The sequence below is a fragment of the Varroa destructor genome, unplaced genomic scaffold, assembly GCF_002443255.2.
Source record: "Varroa destructor unplaced genomic scaffold, Vdes_3.0 BEIS01000001.1, whole genome shotgun sequence".
NCBI classification, from domain to species: Eukaryota; Metazoa; Arthropoda; class Arachnida; order Mesostigmata; family Varroidae; genus Varroa; species Varroa destructor.
Genome location: NW_019211454.1, coordinates 6484604 through 6502255, shown reverse-complemented (window position 1 = coordinate 6502255; position 17652 = coordinate 6484604). Strand labels below are relative to the sequence as shown.

Genomic DNA, 17652 nt, shown 5'->3' with positions numbered 1-17652 from the left:
ATTTCCTGCAGTTGAAGTAGGTTACTGCGACAGAAAAACGGGTACCAAACTGTACATGTAACGACTGCAAGCATGCACCTGCTTAGAAGTTGTGTTTAAAGGGAAGTTTTCCTAAGACTCGCGATCCTATTTAAAATGAGGACAGTTTTCGAGAAGGTAACAATGCACTTGTTTCAGAAAAAAGGTTAGCTAATATTTTTATGCGATACTATGTCAGGTACTGAGGCGCCGAGTTCGCACTTAGGCATAGGTTTGCTAAGTGTTCATAAACACGCGTGCTGTTAAAACTATACTACAATAACTGAAAATTACGTTTACTATATCTTAACGCCTCTTGACACACTGAGAATCATAAAAGTAACAAGAAAAAACAACAGGATCTATGCTATCACTACGAAACGCGTATGCTCTTTACTTGGGTTCTATTGTGAAGTACTTTGCGATTCCTTCGATCGTGAGATGAAGGTACAGAACGCCGCTTCATTAGTCAGACCTTCATCTGACCAAGTGACTTAGGAATTGCAGAAGGTTTTCTAGTGAGATGATCTATCTTTAAGGAAATATAATCTCGTTTTCGGTAAACATACTTTGTTTGTTATAGGATAGATAAATGCATAAGTGGCAAAGACCACGCGTAGTAGTATTGCAAACAACGTTCTATCGATCGAAACCATAGGCGCTAGTACACTGCATGCAGATAGCTTGCGTTCTTTATGCCTGTTACGATCGTGTGACTATCAATGTAATTTAGGTCCATACGGTTGTGATCTGGCCACCATAGACAAATCCTTTTGACTAGAATTAGTTCGAAACTCAGACTCGAGGCTGTGAAATGTAGAGTTTAGAAGATGTAAATCCCACAGTGTACCAGACCGTAGCATCGATTCAAGCCTCAAGTACTCATAACATATTGTTTACGATATTTAACATAGAGCATCAACTCGCGTCGTTTGGCGATTTCTTTCAATCAGCTTTCTATCTTAGTTCAATTGATTGATTATGGCGTATACGTACGCCTTCAAACGATGATGCACATAGTTAGTATTTTGTTATTTTTTCAGTGTTACTGCTGGTAAACAGAAGCATATTGCTGTTTTCGCTCGCTTCAGTAGCATATAAAGTTATATAGGTACCGAATTTTCCCATTATGCGAATCTATCCTAGGAACCGCTGTTGCATTATCAAAATGCAAAACACTGCCTGGCCTAAAATGTTTTGTACTAAACCCATGGATATTTTAGACAATTGCGCTATTACGTAGATAAGTGGTCCTATTACACAGGTATCTCTGCCTGTACGTCTTAAGGATTTCGGGTAATAATAGCAATTCAATGACTTGGTTAGCATTAGATGCGTGAACAGAAACGACCCAGAACGTCTTAGGCAATGCAACGTACAAATTATTGTTTATTTACTTATTTTAAATTATATAAGTTATAGTTAAGGGATGATATTTACGAAGTTATTGTTTCAAAATCCCGTTCGCTCTTCGATGGTTATACATATATATATATATATATAGTTATGTGTGAACGATTTTTCTATATGAATCACACGTCTGTATTATATGCTCGTACGGTTTACGTAAGTAGATAGAAGAAGAATGTTTCAGCCCTCAATTGAAAACAAACGATGCCAGTTGCAGTGTTCAAGTGACCGACCTGTTTCGGGCCAAAACCGCGGTGTCTGAACGGAGGGGTATGGATGCTTCGTTCTGTTCTTCTATTACTTGAAATCATCAAACTGAAACGTATCTAAATCTTTTTCTATAAGTATTTAGAACACGTGTCTCTGTATACGACTGCGCTTGTTACGATGAATAGGAGAGTTTACGTCTATTTCGAGAACGATGCATATGAAGGCAGGCGAATTGCAAAGCCTTCGCGCGGTCGAGAACATCATCTAGATCTTGTTGTGTTACCAGGCTTATTAGTAACGGGTTAACAAGCCTGGTTAATGTTCGAACATCTGGTACTGTATTATTATTTTTTTAGTTTGCAATGTGAACATTGCTATGGCCTCGTGAAAGCCGTTGATCGAAGACTGATAATAATGTATTGGCTAGCGGCTAAAGTAGTTATACGCAAGCCGGAGTTGGACCAGCAGCTCTTTGTTATTTACCTTCTTAACCGTAACACTTTGTGAGGAGATACATTCAAATAGGTAGACGAACTAGGTTCATGAGTGGGCAGTCATTGGACCTCTCGCAAGAACAAGTGTTCGCAAGACCAAGACGTAGTTCCTTCAGTTACGTTTTCAACCCATCTCTTAGCAGTTGTAGCAGAGGCCGTAGTCTCCATCGGATCTTAAAAACAAAATGTCCGATTTTGGTTGAATGCCCCAGCGATAGAGTAGAGATGAGTGTGCTTAAGATTTGGCATTCGCACTAGTCAAACGACGCCACCGATTAGTTTCAACTGCAATTAAATTTGTCCATGTTCCGCTTCATTACTTCTACAATAACAACATAATTTAGTTTATTAACAAATTTTAATAAACACAAGACCGATCCGATCGGCATACGTCCGACCAGATTTGCCATGTTGAACGACTCAGTTATCACGTGACATAAGGTGGTCGTTGGTATACGGGCAAGAACAGATTATATATGTAAAAACTGAACGAACGTGTTTACTCGAACGTTTTGTCTTTGGCTGGCGCAAGTTATTTTAAATTGATTGACCTACGATAGGCACCGAATTGGCCTACACTGTGAAGTTCGGCTAGTCTATATTTTCGGAGCGAGCGCGTATAGCGTCCTTTTTTTAATTTCGTGATTTGATGCGAAAGTCGTGTTCCGCAGATAACTATAGTCTCAGAAACTGCTGTGCTTGTTCTTCCACGTTCAAATTGTTAGGCAAGAGCTAAGAGGGAAGAATGTTGGATTTTGCGAGGGCAGTCTTATCTGACAGCTTAATTGTTCTGGCTTGTAAGTGCGAGAGTTCAAGGATCCTTAATGCGGCGTGCCTATGTAGATAGGCTTCTGTGTTAATAATTCAGATGTCTGAATGATCTATCGATTCAGCAAACAACAGGGAATATAGAAAGCTCACGTTTTAGTTGATTTATTATCTAATTTTAGGAATGATAGGGGGCCGGGCAATGGTCACTTGAAAGTTGCACTATACATCAGCTAAACCCACTTTTTATCACAGTAATTCGCGTGTTCTCCGCTACTTCAACGGATATTTATTGAGCAGAAAATTGTTTGCGTTGTTGAACAACTTCTGCTTCGTTATACAGCTCAATCTTTCTGCGTTGTATGATTATGGATCTAAAAGTTAGTCGGCTGACTTTTACTGCGTCATAATCATGTTTTTCGTACGTTGAAATAAAATATCCTCCCGTCACGTATCTCAGAGTCGATCTGCACGAGTTTCGTCAATGTCATATATGTATATCGTCTAAATAAAAAGAACACTTACGCTACCGGGAATATTATAACGACTAGAACTTCTATACGGTATTCATCCCTAAGTAGATGCTTTTGTCAGGTCACGGGCGTTGTTTTTGACAAACAAAACTGGATGTCTGAAGGTGTCCCTTGGCGACCGTATTCGAGAATGTAAACAGAATGACCATGTGAAACGGTAAAATAGCTTTCAGCCGATCTCAATCGCAGTAATGAGAGGACCGTCTGCATATTTATTTAGGCCGCTTCTTCACTGAACTCGACCTGTCACGTGACATTATCATGCGCGCCTATCTTATTTTTGTTTTATAAAGAACTATTTAATACAAGCGTGTTATATCTAAGGGTGCGGTAAGATAGCTCAGAAAGTGCCTGTGTATAAAATCTATTATCAATATTGTCCTTATGAGGCTAAACACAATGTAATTATATTTTGATTCAAGTAGTATAGGAACCTCATTTGGGAAATTCAATCGGCAGCCTATTATACATTTGAAGCACTGCAGGCTAAGATTGCTTTCACGGCAAAGGCTCCGTCAGAACTAACCGCTGGTTGCAGAACCAGGTTTTCGTATGTTTGCTACATGCATATGAATCAAATGAAAGAAATGGTTTGCCATTTCCATTTGAAAGAAATGGAAAATTGTTTGCCATTATATGTATTGCCTATCGCAGTCTTTTTTTAAGAGAAAGCTATAATGCTTAGACATCATAGCCTTTGTAGGCGTTGCCCTAAGCTGGTTCCAGGTATTCTAATTTGTCTGAAATAGATTTTCAAAGATGTCTCAGAGCAAGTCAGAGTGACTATATACACATGCATATATGCAGAGTCCGACTAGATCAAACGTTCGACCATCTCTGGCCAACGCATGCACATACATGAGTATTTTCCGCCTCACTGTTTACATCACCTCAACCTGAATGTGGAAACTTCATTTACACCTAAATGGCTTTCTAGTTGTGCTTGTTTCTAAATTACAAATCATTATAATTATGGTATTCGGAAACTATGCAACCTTATGTTTGCTCTCAGATCGCCATTCGACCTAGGTCGAACCCCGAAACACAACACACGTATGTCCCAGTGGGATCAAATTGGTCGCATTTAATTCCTATACCTGACGAATAATCTACACTGATAGAAAGTCATTGAGTCGCTACGATCGTATGGCTTCGTATTAGTATTACATACAAAACCGGCTTGTATAGCCTAGAACACACGATAGCGCTAACAAAAACAACTATTGACTGTACCATTGCCATTGAACTACTTCTAAACGATGAGAACATGTTGAAATTAGAATGATCAGCCGCCATCTTACATATTTATAACATTCACTATTAACGTAATCTTCCTGTACGACATACACTCACCTATGCACTCGCTTGTCGAGCAGTATTAACACTTTTTTAAGTTACGTTGAAGAAAACGTTCTTCTTAAACTTTAATATAGTATTACTAAGTTGAATATATATGTCATTTCACTTTTCTGGTGATTTTTTGGCCGTACGTAAAGCTTCGATGAGACTACTAGGTAAAAAATTATCACCAGACTTATCATTGAGACGAAATTGATCTTCCCATGTTCTGCGGAGATTAAGACAGATCTGGCGATATAAGGTTAGGGCTGCAGGTCGAATGTACTAAAATTTGTAGCCTGACTCTCATCAGCTTTTGCCGAATAGCCGTTGACATGATAGAAAGTGATGCTTTTTCTATTACCTGTCCCAGCTGATTTTTTGCAATGACTTCCTATAGTCTAGTGAGTTGCTCACACGAGACGTCTCATTCAGCCGTTTTTATAGGTTCCATCTTACCTTTTTGGCGTCAATTTAAGCTTTGCCAGATATTATGGATCACATTTTTGTGCCTTTTGTCACTCATAATTTTTTTAAAAAGTGTTCCATTTCGTTGTGTTTCTGTAGATTTTAGATAAACATTTAATCTACTTCCTGCTTTCCGTCAATTCGTGTGGCACTCAAAAATCGAGCTTTTTTTTTTGTCGTCAAAACTGGCTTACATTTAGCTTCCGTCCACCGTGGTGGATATTTAGCTTTTTGGCTATATCATGGCTACCTACGTGACGGTCACCAATTTTCATCAATTCTCCCCGTAATCAATCGACCAACACGGAAAGCATTTTTCATATTTGAATCTCTAAAATGAAAGCGACAGAGCCATCTGTGGCCGTTTCGTCCAATGACGTATAAACATTATATCCTTAAACCAGGTAGTCTGATGTCTTTATTGTAATGAAATTATAGAATATAGTAAACTTTCACCTGAAATCTAAATAAAAGCGTTACCGTAATTTTAGCGCGTCTACTACTGCTAAATCGCAGCTGGGCTAAGTGACAGCAACGCCAACCCACACGGTACACGTATTACCTAATATATCTGGTTTTAAAACCGCCCAATATTAAAAACGGTCAATGCTTTTTGAGAATTACATATATACATATACATATATAGGCTGTATGCATACTACTCAGATTGTGACGTCCAAGTTAACACGCGAAAGGTAAAACTACATAGACAGAATACGATGAGAAACAATGGAAGACAATTGCAGTCACCATAGAACATAAGACAATGGAACATACAATCTACCATATGAGAAGAAATGCTCAATTTGTCTGGGCTTTACCCATCAGTTTACTGGCGTTCTCTCCATCACTACTAATTTCCGTACGTCGCCGTCATATTATTCCTGCTTGTTTGTTTATTTATCTTCTATAGCCACCCAGACAGCCTAGTTCACACGAACGATTTACACGAGACGATACGACATGACGATAGATACCTTTGGTTGACTTACGTCTTCGCTGTCTAGCGGCGGTACAAGTCCCGAGGAGATCATTTTGACGAGCTGCTGCGTCTCCTTGTCCGTCCACTGACCCCGGCTCGGGCGATGAGCAGGAGCTGCAGGGGCGGTAGCTGGATGAGGAGGCGTCACGGGCGTTTTTGGGTCGCCCACCGCTTCGCCCACTTTAGCCACACTGGCACACAGGAAGCGCTTAGTAGCAAATAGAGATGTCCGCAATAATCAGCTGCAGTAGAAATGAATCGTGTAGCTCGATGCAATTGCCAGTGGTTAATTATGCTATAGGCGAATCCAGCCGGAAGAAGTAGTTCCGGCCGCTGAATATCGCTGCGATCGCCTCTAATTGGAACCACAACACCTGAGAATGAATGACCAATCGCAATGGCTACGAAGCACAGAAAAAAGGAAGTAGTGTACGAACGTCACCCAGCTGCTACTCTGATGACGGTCATGATGCAGTCATCGTGCAGAGAGTGATGATTAGTGAGCTGTCATGGTTTTTATTACGTAAAGGTGATCTTTATTTTTTTTTGTGTTGCTTCTCGTAGCTGCTGTTATTGTTGTCGTAATAGTTTATGCAATTATAATTTTTGCGGACGCACTTATTCTGCTGGCAGCTTTCAATTTTGCTTGTAACAGTGGTAGTAGCAGCAGTAACCCACTGGATGGACAGAGTAACGATGTGGCCTCGGTGTCATGAGCACGGTGACCACGGCAGTAACTACGAGAGTTGGATTGTATGCATATGCCGAGAGCAGATGATATTTTCCGCGTTCAACTCTTGAGCTTTGAAGGCTTTTAGCACTTTTTCATTGAACTCTCCGAAGCGGTTTGGTGCAAGCCGCCTACGAGGGACTTCGACGTCTCTCTTGCGAACTGCGACGCTGCAGGCTAACTGCCTTGATGACGTTGATCATTTACGACAGCGGCCCGAATTGGCCCAGCCGAGCCTGAGAGCTTGGGCCGATTTCTCTGGTTCGGTGGTTGACGGGATCGACCTTATCCAGGCTGCTTGAGTCCGCCTTAATTCCAAAAGGGCTTAACTGAATCAGGCAGTAATTGTTGTTATCGGCTCTGCATCGCGGACAGCTTAAGGCGTTACGGTCGCAGAGCTAAAAAAGGCTACAATTGTTTCTTACGTTGTATTACCGCTATTGCGGAGGAACGCTAAGGTGAGCACTTAATGGGATTGATTAGTAGATTACGATGATCGTTGGAAAACGGCATTAAGACGGCAAAGTAGCGGTCTTTCACTTTGTACGACCTTGTATTTCTTGTGTCTAGCATACGCATTCTCGCACTTTTCTATGTTTATATATCTATATATATATATAGGTGTATATATATCCTCTAGGTGTTGGTTCCACTCGTTTGACTGGCGATTTTGTGTTTTAGGCTAATTTACTGCTGGCAGTGATGTTGTATTGAAACGGTGTGTGATCGTATCCACTATATCGCGTCGCTTCGGTTACAACAAAGGACCTCTAGTGACGTTGACGTCTATAATATTACAGTTCGGTTGACTGTTTTCCACTCTGTTTTGCGTTTTCTCACTCACAAACATAACTTTTTTCACTGCACACGCAACACTTTCTCGTCTTTCATTCAGTTGTATGCATGGCATTTTTTACAATAGGATGATATTATTATTATGACAATTTTCGATATCCTGCTATCGATCTGGTGTTATTCAACACGTAATGATTCAATAGTCATTTTGGTCTTTTCACTTTCTTTCGTTGCTTTCCTTCTAGAATAATGAGATCGTGTATGTATACTCCCTCTAATACAGACTCCGCTAGCTCGTCACGTTTCAACAACGTTAGCAATATTTATCATTCGAAAGGTCTTGATGATGATGACTTTGTCGTCTTCTTTACTTTCAGGAGATCCCTCATTATTCAATTGACATTATTAATATTTTAGGCAGTTAGTGTGCAAGGCGCGTCGTTTTTTACATCTGTCTCGTCTTTGGGATTTTTTTTTTGTTTCGTTATATTTTATTTACTTAAGCCAATTACTGCTAGCACAGGTGGTAAGTAATTCTCGGGTCGTGAGTGGATGACAGTAGCGTACGTATATGTTTTAGTTGGCCTGTAATTCTATTGTCTCAAAATTTCGTACCCTTGCCTTTAGTTCGTACTTCGTGGCAGTCGGTTGCTAATTTTGTGGCTATCGCAACGTTCGAAAAAGCCGCGCATCTTCACACCAAATGTTACACTGGCCTCCCTATAAAACCTTCCAGGCTAACTTTTCTGACATACGCGGCTCCGAATGCACAACTTAGACACAGCGAAAAAACTCAATTTCAACTTAGTCTACTTGTCAAAACTTTCGTACAGACAGAGCGATAACAACGACTTAAGCGCCTTTAACGAACTTTCGCCATTTCATCTATATTTGGTCTGTCCGCAGCGCGCGTCAACGGTTGCCAGGCATACGCCTCTTCTCGTATTTATGTGCCGTTTATTTCCTTTTATTCTTTAGTCGTTCTTTGTTTTCATATGCTAAAACCCTTCTGTTCGATCGATCCGCTCCTGTCACACTCGCACGGTTCCCACTCTAGCGAACGTCTATGTTGCTTCGATGTCAATCAAATAATCACTTGACACTGAACGTCGGATGGAACTTGTGAACATGGCCGCCGCGAATTCTCTCTTCCATAATTCGCTGCTGGCAGCAGAACACTTCAGTCCAATTAAAAATGTCCAAAGTGTCCAAAAATGTCCATTAGTCCCTAGGGAGGTTCACACGCGGGTGTGTGTGTGGGGGGGGGCAGGGGGCGGGCTACGCAATTTTACCACTTTCACACAGACACCCACGCAGAAAGTAGTGCGAGAGACGCCGTGGCAAAAAGGCCTATAGTCCACTCGTTTACCATTCCCTGGTATGTTTCTTTCGATATCAAATAACGCACACGAATGAAGTGAATTTCTTTCTATTTCGTTTTTCGAATAATGTGTGTATAGGTATAAATTTACGAATGGAAAGCTCAATGTATACTGGTAGCTGTGATAAGCGCTTATAAAAATATCAACTTGTGCACAGATAAACTGACTTTTATGCAACACTCCTTTACACAGCTTCTTTTTCACACGTGTTTGGCAGCGCGTACAGCAGAGCACGTATACGGAGCAGGCAGACAGATAGACAGACACGGGCCTACAGGCCGCCGATAGGACAGTTCTAGGCAACACTCATCACACCTTTTCGACTTTTCGCATTCTCTTTCTTCGAGACTGTCCCTGTCGGTCAACTACTGTCTACCGTCGAAAGCATCTGACCGGCCCACGCTGTCTCGCTGTGCAGGACTCGTGGGCGGCTCGAAGGCATTTGGTCGAGTTGGGCAGAAACGGTGCTCCCCCGTTAGGAAAGGGAAGGCCGTCCAAGGAAACTTCCCTTTCCAGCCACGTACAGCAGATTGTGGACAGGCATGGTTGGCCTGTACGGCCTACAGAAATTGCAGAGTTTTGTTTCACCGGTTAGGTCCTGTCTGGGTGATAACAAGATTGATGACTGCGTGCAGTTCAGCGTGATGGTGTAGCGGTAACGGGTTTGTTTACAACATTTCAGAACACTTAGTGAAGTGGTGTAGCTTCGTTTCCTGCTAAAAGATGTCAGTTGTCTAAAACAAAGCGTAAACTCAAAATATTTGGTTATTTATTTGGTATAACGGATTTAAAATGGAATAGAGAAAATTGAACTTGGCGAGAAGGTGGCTGAGGACCGTGCACAGAGTATAGTGCGGTCTCTCCCTGGCCTTCGACCGAACCTAGGCAGTGCAATAGACCTAGCGGCATTATCCCCAATGCACAAGGTACAAACTCAAAGAAATGGAGATACATAGCGCAATGTAGCACTATCTAGCATCTAATAAAAGCGCGAATACTAAAACGTATTATAGGCGTGAAAACTGACATTTATACACTGATTTCTATAGATATCCATGTCTGTCATGTACGTACAACGAGAGCCGGATTCATACGAACGGTTTTCGGCGAACGGCTTTTCGTATTCTCAATATATGAACTGATAGTTTGCGGAATTTCTTCGAAGCTAAGTTTTTTGCTTAGTCAACCTGGACGAGAAAAATATTGTTTATGGTGCTGTTTATGATTCAAGATAGAACCTTATTTCTTCTCCTAAGTGTGAAGTAAATCGATGAAAGTTTCTGGGAATTAGTATTACTTTCCAGACGTCGAAATATCTCCAATTCAATGTTTTCCCGATGGAGGGCCAGTCCGGCGTAATCTTTAGTAGAAAACGAAGGGATCGAAAGGTACACGACTTCAACACGAAGTTGAAGGACGAATTATTATTTGCTAGCGTAAAGCAGGAGACCCTCAAATTGCTTTTACAAAGCCAATACCTAGCACATATCAAAATGATATTTCATTATAGAGGGTTTGATTGATATGGTCAGTGACGCGCTGTCTGTATTTTATTCGAATTAATACACTAACAACGCACCACGTAATAATGAGGACCTTGAGCAAATTACGTACTGGGGATTCTCTCGGGCAATCGTATCGTAAGCTTTACAAGCCTTCAAGAAATTTGTAGGTTCACTCACAAAATAAGACATAACTTTTTGAGCAGATGCTTATTCAACTTCGATATTAATTAGCGAAGTTACTACGAATTCGTTCACTTATGCTGTTGTAGTATAAGGTCTACAGAGCCTGTCGAAAAGAATATAAGGTAGCCAAGGGCCCAGGTATACTGTTTTTGAAGAAAAGTGTTCATGTATAATAGCTCTCTCTTTCTATTGCTCTGGCACTTTTAAATGGTACTGCGTATTGCAAAACAAGGCGGAAAAGGCTTCGCAATATATCTCCATGAGCCGGTAAGCTTTTGTCAACGTCTTGAAAGCTGACAAGACATTGTATACAGCTTTCCGATCCGTTAAGGATAAGCGCTTTGTGCATTTGTCCTATTATAATAGACACAGTTTCGTCTGCATATGTGAGTAAAAAAAAGTAATGAAAAATATTGTAACGCTTTCGTTTATTTGAAAATACCTCAAATGAATGCTTAGAAATCCATGACCATCGCTGGTATAGATACCTTGCAAAGCATTAAGGCAAATTATTTTCTGTATAATCGTATACTCCTATTACATTTTCCATTGTATAGAACCCGGATTATAATACACCATGGCATTATAATGCTGCACAGGAAGATTATGTACAAAACATGGCATAAATTATATCTTTTGTAGGACTCATGTGGTCATAAAGGTGTCCAGTATGTACTTTTATTGTACTCCTTGTACTAAGGAGCAAAATACGAAGTACAATACCTAAACCTCTACAAATAATAGAATTGTGATTTTTAAGCGAATAGATAACAGTGCAAATAGCAAGACGGTGTTGAAACCATCTTTGATCTCCGGCGATCTGTTGCTCTCAGCGTGTTAAACGGGCGGAACTGTGGTTATTTTCTCTAAAATCACACATTTCTCACAGAAGCAGTCTAATGTATAGAGTAAAAAGCAAAAAAAAAACACTTGTCGGTTTAAAAGTATTTATTTTATATCTGCTAAAGTAGTGAAAGAGTATAGAGGAAAAAAACTAGAAGCTAGAATTTACAAGAAAAACAAAATAAATTGAAGATTTCTAAATTTGTGTTTGTAGCTCATATGTCTGTATGTATTTTGTGTATCTCACGACAAAGTCTATAGCAATGAAAATCGTGAATTTTTGCTACACATGATCCTTGTCAGCCTCGTTCAAGTCCCTCTAAATGCTTTCGACAACAATAGCTTTGATAGGAAAATAAATTAAGGTCCAACTCATTAACCGTGTGTCGCATCGCAAGTGACAAACAAAATCAAAAGGCACGGACTAAAAGGTAATATAATATTATCGATACTATTTCATCTAAATCATGATGACTAATGGCTGGATATTGCCGAAAGTTCACACCTACTATTGGAACTTCTTAAAAATGAAAGCGTGCAAGATACCGGAATCGCTGCTTTCAAACGACCTGGTCTTGGTTCTGCATAGACACACCTATCAGCACGTTGAATACTGCAAAGTGAGTGGGGCACAGAGTCTAGTTGGTGTTTAATCCGTTTCAAAAATTCAAGAAAAGCTGAAAACTGGAAAGGCATCCTTAAATTATAAAAAGAGAAAAAAAAAAGATATTGCTGAAAACAAACGTCTAGGGATCATTCAAGACCAAAACTACTTTCATTTAATTTTATTATTACTACAATTACTCTTCTCTAAAGGCGATAATGGTTTTTAGAGTCTACTGGAAGAATCAAGTGCTGCCCAACCTAAAATACGAAAAGGCGATGAGAACAACGTCCAAAATTATGAGCGGGATGCTCCAGAAGGGCCAATGGGGCGAGCCTAGGTAGGCTTCGTGAGAATCAGGGTGTTCGATACCTTAATAGCTTCTGGACAATGAATTGCACCAAAAAGCTTTGAAGAAATAGAAAGCTTTTTGGAAAAGAAATTTAATTACTTTTTAATATAGGTTTAATGTCATAAAAATGCTCGTCCAGAGCCAGACTATCAGTGACGGATATATTTAATAATACACATGGTAATATATATCTTAAAGATCTGTATGGACGTAGAGAAATGCGGAATCAGTCTTCAGTGATGAGCCGTGTGTGAGCCAGTATTACGTAGCCACCGAGTGAAGAGTCGCAAAAGCGACCACAAAGCTTTGACTAAATAAGCAGTTCGAATAAAACAAAGATCCTTGCATCCCATTGCAGCATCATAAGCCCAAAATAGAGGGCAAAGTGCGTTTACAGCGAGGGTATAGGAACCTCACTTTTAACGGTGACGTATTTAGCAAGACCACATAACAAAACCATCAGATCAGGTAAACCACGTTATGTGTTATGCGTGAAATCCACCCGATAGGATGGATCTAATTTATTTAATAACTTTGTGCTGGACTATTACTGCCCACAGGATGATAAAGGTCGACATTGTAACACGCGCAAACTGCAAATAGTTACTTCAATTTCAATTTGCTGCAGTGTAGAAAGCATTGAAGTGTTTACCTAAACGCTTAATGCTAGCAAGCTCTTACAGTTTATCGCTGTTCCAGTCATTTGCATAAAAAAAAGCCTTCATAGGCATACATGTAGCTTTAGGCTATCTGTACAAATTTTACGTCTTGTTGTTTATGTGAAATACATACAAAGAAGCGATAATTGGACGGCTTTTTGTAGTTGGGTGCCCAGAAGAATACGATTGAGATGCAAAAAAAACACGTAAGAACTTCCGTTATGACGTGTCGTTCTTCGATAGATGAAAGGGTAAATACTAGAAACATACATTGAAAAAAGCCGTCCCCGTGATATCATTATGTCAACAAAATAGAAAATATCATTAGAGAGTTCTGTCAAGCACAGCATATTTTTGTCATAAATTGAAAATGTCAGCAGATGTTATTAGTCAATACTGGTTTGTGTTATTCGTCTAAATCGTGTTATTCCTTTTTTATTTTTTTCTTCATAATAACGCCATACGGTGTTGTTGTCGTTGCTATGTAGAGATTGTTTCTTGTCTGCTTATAAGTAATGGCCATTGAAAGGACCTATAATTGAATTGCGCCATTTGAATCACCCCCGGTAACAAAATCAAAGTAATACATATTCCGGATCCAGTATTTGCATTCGAAGGCAGACAGCGAGAGCATTTCGCCTTGGGCATGTTTCACCCCCCGCATCAGTAGCGCCCTTTAACGTTGGTCGTCATCGGACCTTAGCGCGCAGTCAATCCTGAATCTGAACCCGACCGGTTAGCAAACGCCACAATGTAACGCCACGGTAACATAGCGTATGTAGTAGCAATAGCAAGCGCACAGACTTCTGGCACTTGACTCCCTTCATCCTTGATTGCAGATGAAGGTGGAATCAGCTGAAACTTGAGTACCCTTCTTTTACATTTCCAACTACACTCTCCATTCGGCTGCCTTCGAGCCCTTACTTTTCCTTGAACGGCCTGCGCGCTTTAGTCACTGCACTCAGCCGTCTTACCCATCGAGAATTATGAGGCTCAGAGGACCTCTGGTTTGAGATCGATCGATTATAATGCGGCGAGGCATCGACGTTTTTTCCTACGAAGAGCCAAGTCACATGGCAGTTAGGTTTCGGGACCTATGACCCAGCTCATATATTGACAGCTATTGGCGCAGCCGCGGCAGAAATCTGCTTCGATCTAGCAAGGAAAAGAACAACATTTCCATATGTCTAGAGAGGCTTGGCGTGTACTGTTGTTTCTATGCGTGTATTACGTATAAGTATTCTCGTTTATATACCTTTTACCATGATTGAACGTAACCTTGCCGTGAAAAAGCTGCACTCAAACGGTTACCGTATTTACTAGTCAAAAAGATGCTTCGATCTATTTGTAGTGTGGTGACTCCGAGAGGACTGACGAAGTCGAAATACCAAGCGCTTAAGTATGCACATTTCTAGAACATAAGAACTTAATCTCTCCAAATTCAAATTATATATGAAAAAGAGATACGATGATCTTTTAGTATACGATGATCTGTTAAAAAATTGGTCAGTGGTGTGTAGCTCCTGAGACCTTTACATCTTAATTCTTTTGAGACACTTGAAGCACAGCTCATTTAGGTACGAGGATTTATATGACATTTATCGATAATATATAAAAAACGTATGCCGATAATAAACGAATACGATATTATTACTGGTGATTTGCTACTCAGCTCTCCGGTGAATTAGATCCAAGTAATATTTTAATTATATGAGAGTAACACGCGCATAGGCATACCTTCTCCGCGAGAAAGTCGTTCGTCGTTAGCAGCTCTTCAAATGCTAACGTTGAATTAACGACTTCAACTGATAATTCGTATGTTTGAGCTGAACGTGAAAGAAGAGAAAAACGATGGGCAGAATGCATCTTATAGTATGTCATGTAGCTCTGTGAAGGGCTCGTGTAGATTTCTACATACGCTACAAGTGACATATGCCACCAAATAGGAGAAGTCTTTTAACACCTTTGCTGTAGAGCAAATCTGTAAGCACTACGAGGTATTAACGATAACATTTTTACTGAGAACAAATATCCAAGCTGGACAAACTGGATCAATTGTATGTTTTCCAGCTTCTAATAGACAGACAACAGCGTTCAGTGTTTTTGAGTCATTTTCTTTGGGCAATTGCAGTCGATGCGCAGTGTCGATCCGCCAGTCGGTGGATTGGCGAAATCCTGTCATAAAATAAAGCTTCGTTAGAACGTACGGCGGTTCTACGGTTGTTCCAATCCAATAGATATTAACCTGCGGGAAATTGAGATAATATCGCCAAACAGCGTGTAACAATATCGGAGAAAACAATTTTTTTTTCATCTTTGCCTTTTCCATTTTGCAGAAACCGGCCGTACAGATGAGCAATAGCAGGAAACACAAATACAGGTTTCCGCTGCAAAATTGAACCGAATTACCCGTCGACCTGGAGTCTGCCAGAGGCCCGATGACGGAAGGTCCGCTGCGTCCGAGTTGCCACTTCTCCACGAACTAATCTAACTCTTTCCCTGCTCGTTTTCAACCGTAAGAAACGAAATTCCTTTGTCTCCATTTGCTGGTCCAGCCTTTCCGGTAATCGCGCCTAAGCTGTCCTAGTATATCGAGACATGAGGTAAGGAAGGGAAGTTTTTGTGGTCGAGCGAACACGGCAGTATCGGTGAAATTTCGACAACTGGATAGATTTCCTCCCACGTTTATCGGGCTAGCCTTTCTAATAGGGTAAATCGTGTGAGGGTAGAATTTGATATATTTTTTTTTGACAGAATTTGACAGCTTTTTTTTTTCGATCATCGTTTAGCTGTGCAGTAAACTAGGCTTCTATGGACGGATTCTAAGGCGCTGTTCAACTTAGCTCAAGACCTATCATTTAAAAGTGAGCTACTTTAGCTCAAACATTTAGTTAAAATTGCTACATAGGAGCTAATCAATGTAAATATAGCTATAATCGACACTACTATCACTAGGACAGGGACAATATACAGTCTCAATAGGTAACGTGACATATCGTTAAATTGTATGAGACGAAAACAGCACGGTGAAATGAAAAAAAAAAACTTATTTTTTCAACGCTTCTTTTACATTAGCTTCTTTTGTAACAACGGAAGTTGCCCTTATTATCGGTATCTATAGCTTCTACCTTAGCCGTGATTGAGTACTACCTGAATCAGCTGTTAGCTTTTGCCGTTATTTAAAGAATACGTTTTCAATAATCGTCGCTAGCTTCTGAAATTTCATTCGGTCCATTTCAATTAAACTACTATATTGGGTTAGAGTCAGCGTGAGGCATATTGAGACACTTTAGCGGTAACTTGCAATCTTAACTTTCTTACATCTGGTATGTTAGCCATACGACATTACTTCAAATGCAACTTGCTTGTTTTTCTTCAAAGCGGCACGGTGGTCGCATACCATAATAATAATTTATTAACGATGAAATTTTATCTACCGCTGAGAACATTTTCACAGTTACTGCGACAACGCGCACAAGAGCTGCGCGTTGGCCGGCCACTCAGACCGTAGTACCTTTAATTATAATTGGTGATTTTTACTGTATAATAATGCGTTTCTTATAATTTAATAAGAGACAATAAGGCAACCATAGTAAAAATAATTCCAAAAATGAGAAAGCGGCAGTAAAGATCCAGTGTGTGCTTTAATTATTAGGATGTCGTGATAGGCAAAGCTGCATTTTTGATCTGCAGGATTCCAGGCCTCGATCGTATATCGCCTATTTTATAGCAACAATTAAGTATAGTTGATTAAATACTCACTTGTAGTACATGATTCTTCAAGTATAAAATTTAAGAAAAAGTAATCCACCGGTAATGCTATTTTTTTGCTTTGATAATGCTAGTTTAGCCAAATATTTTGTCTCGAAATGGTTAATATCTCATGATTAGAAAATCCTATATTTATACAAAAAAGAAAAATGCCTTTTGAAACATTTCATCAAGTTCTCCGTGAAAGTATATCACCTGCTGGTCTTTCTAAGGGTGCTTCATTTTACTAACCTTATAGTGTCTATGGAATAATGCTAAACAGAAGTACGTGTGGTTTGACATGTGAAGCCGTAAAAGACAACTACTCATCAGATGGTATAATAATATATACCTCTATGTAAATGTTTGCGCTGGTATGCACATTTACATTCTAAATATATGCAGATATACTTCAGTCATACACTCGAAAAGTTCACCATCTAAGCAGAAGTGCTGCAGACTGGCCAACCGTCACATGGTTAGCCGCACTATTTTCGAGTGGTATCTTCTCGAAGCAATTCTAGGACATCTCCTCCTTCTTCTAACGAAAAAGTGCGTCCATGGGTAAAACTGTATCCTTAGTGTTATAGGATACATTAAGTAACGAGTAACCTTCTGGCGGTCTCGT

The 17652-nt window shown here is 40.0% G+C and overlaps 1 protein-coding gene across 1 annotated transcript in view; it reads right to left on the bottom strand.

The window, feature by feature from the left end:
- Positions 1 to 9714, bottom strand: part of LOC111242808 (uncharacterized) — a 403678-nt gene extending 393964 nt beyond the window's left edge. The window contains exon 1 of the mRNA XM_086975453.1: positions 6217 to 9714. Within this exon, the coding sequence (XP_086831579.1) occupies positions 6217 to 6273 (57 nt within the window). The 5' untranslated portion in view covers positions 6274 to 9714. The remainder of the gene's footprint in view (positions 1 to 6216) is intronic.
- Between the last annotated feature and the right edge of the window lie 7938 nt (positions 9715 to 17652).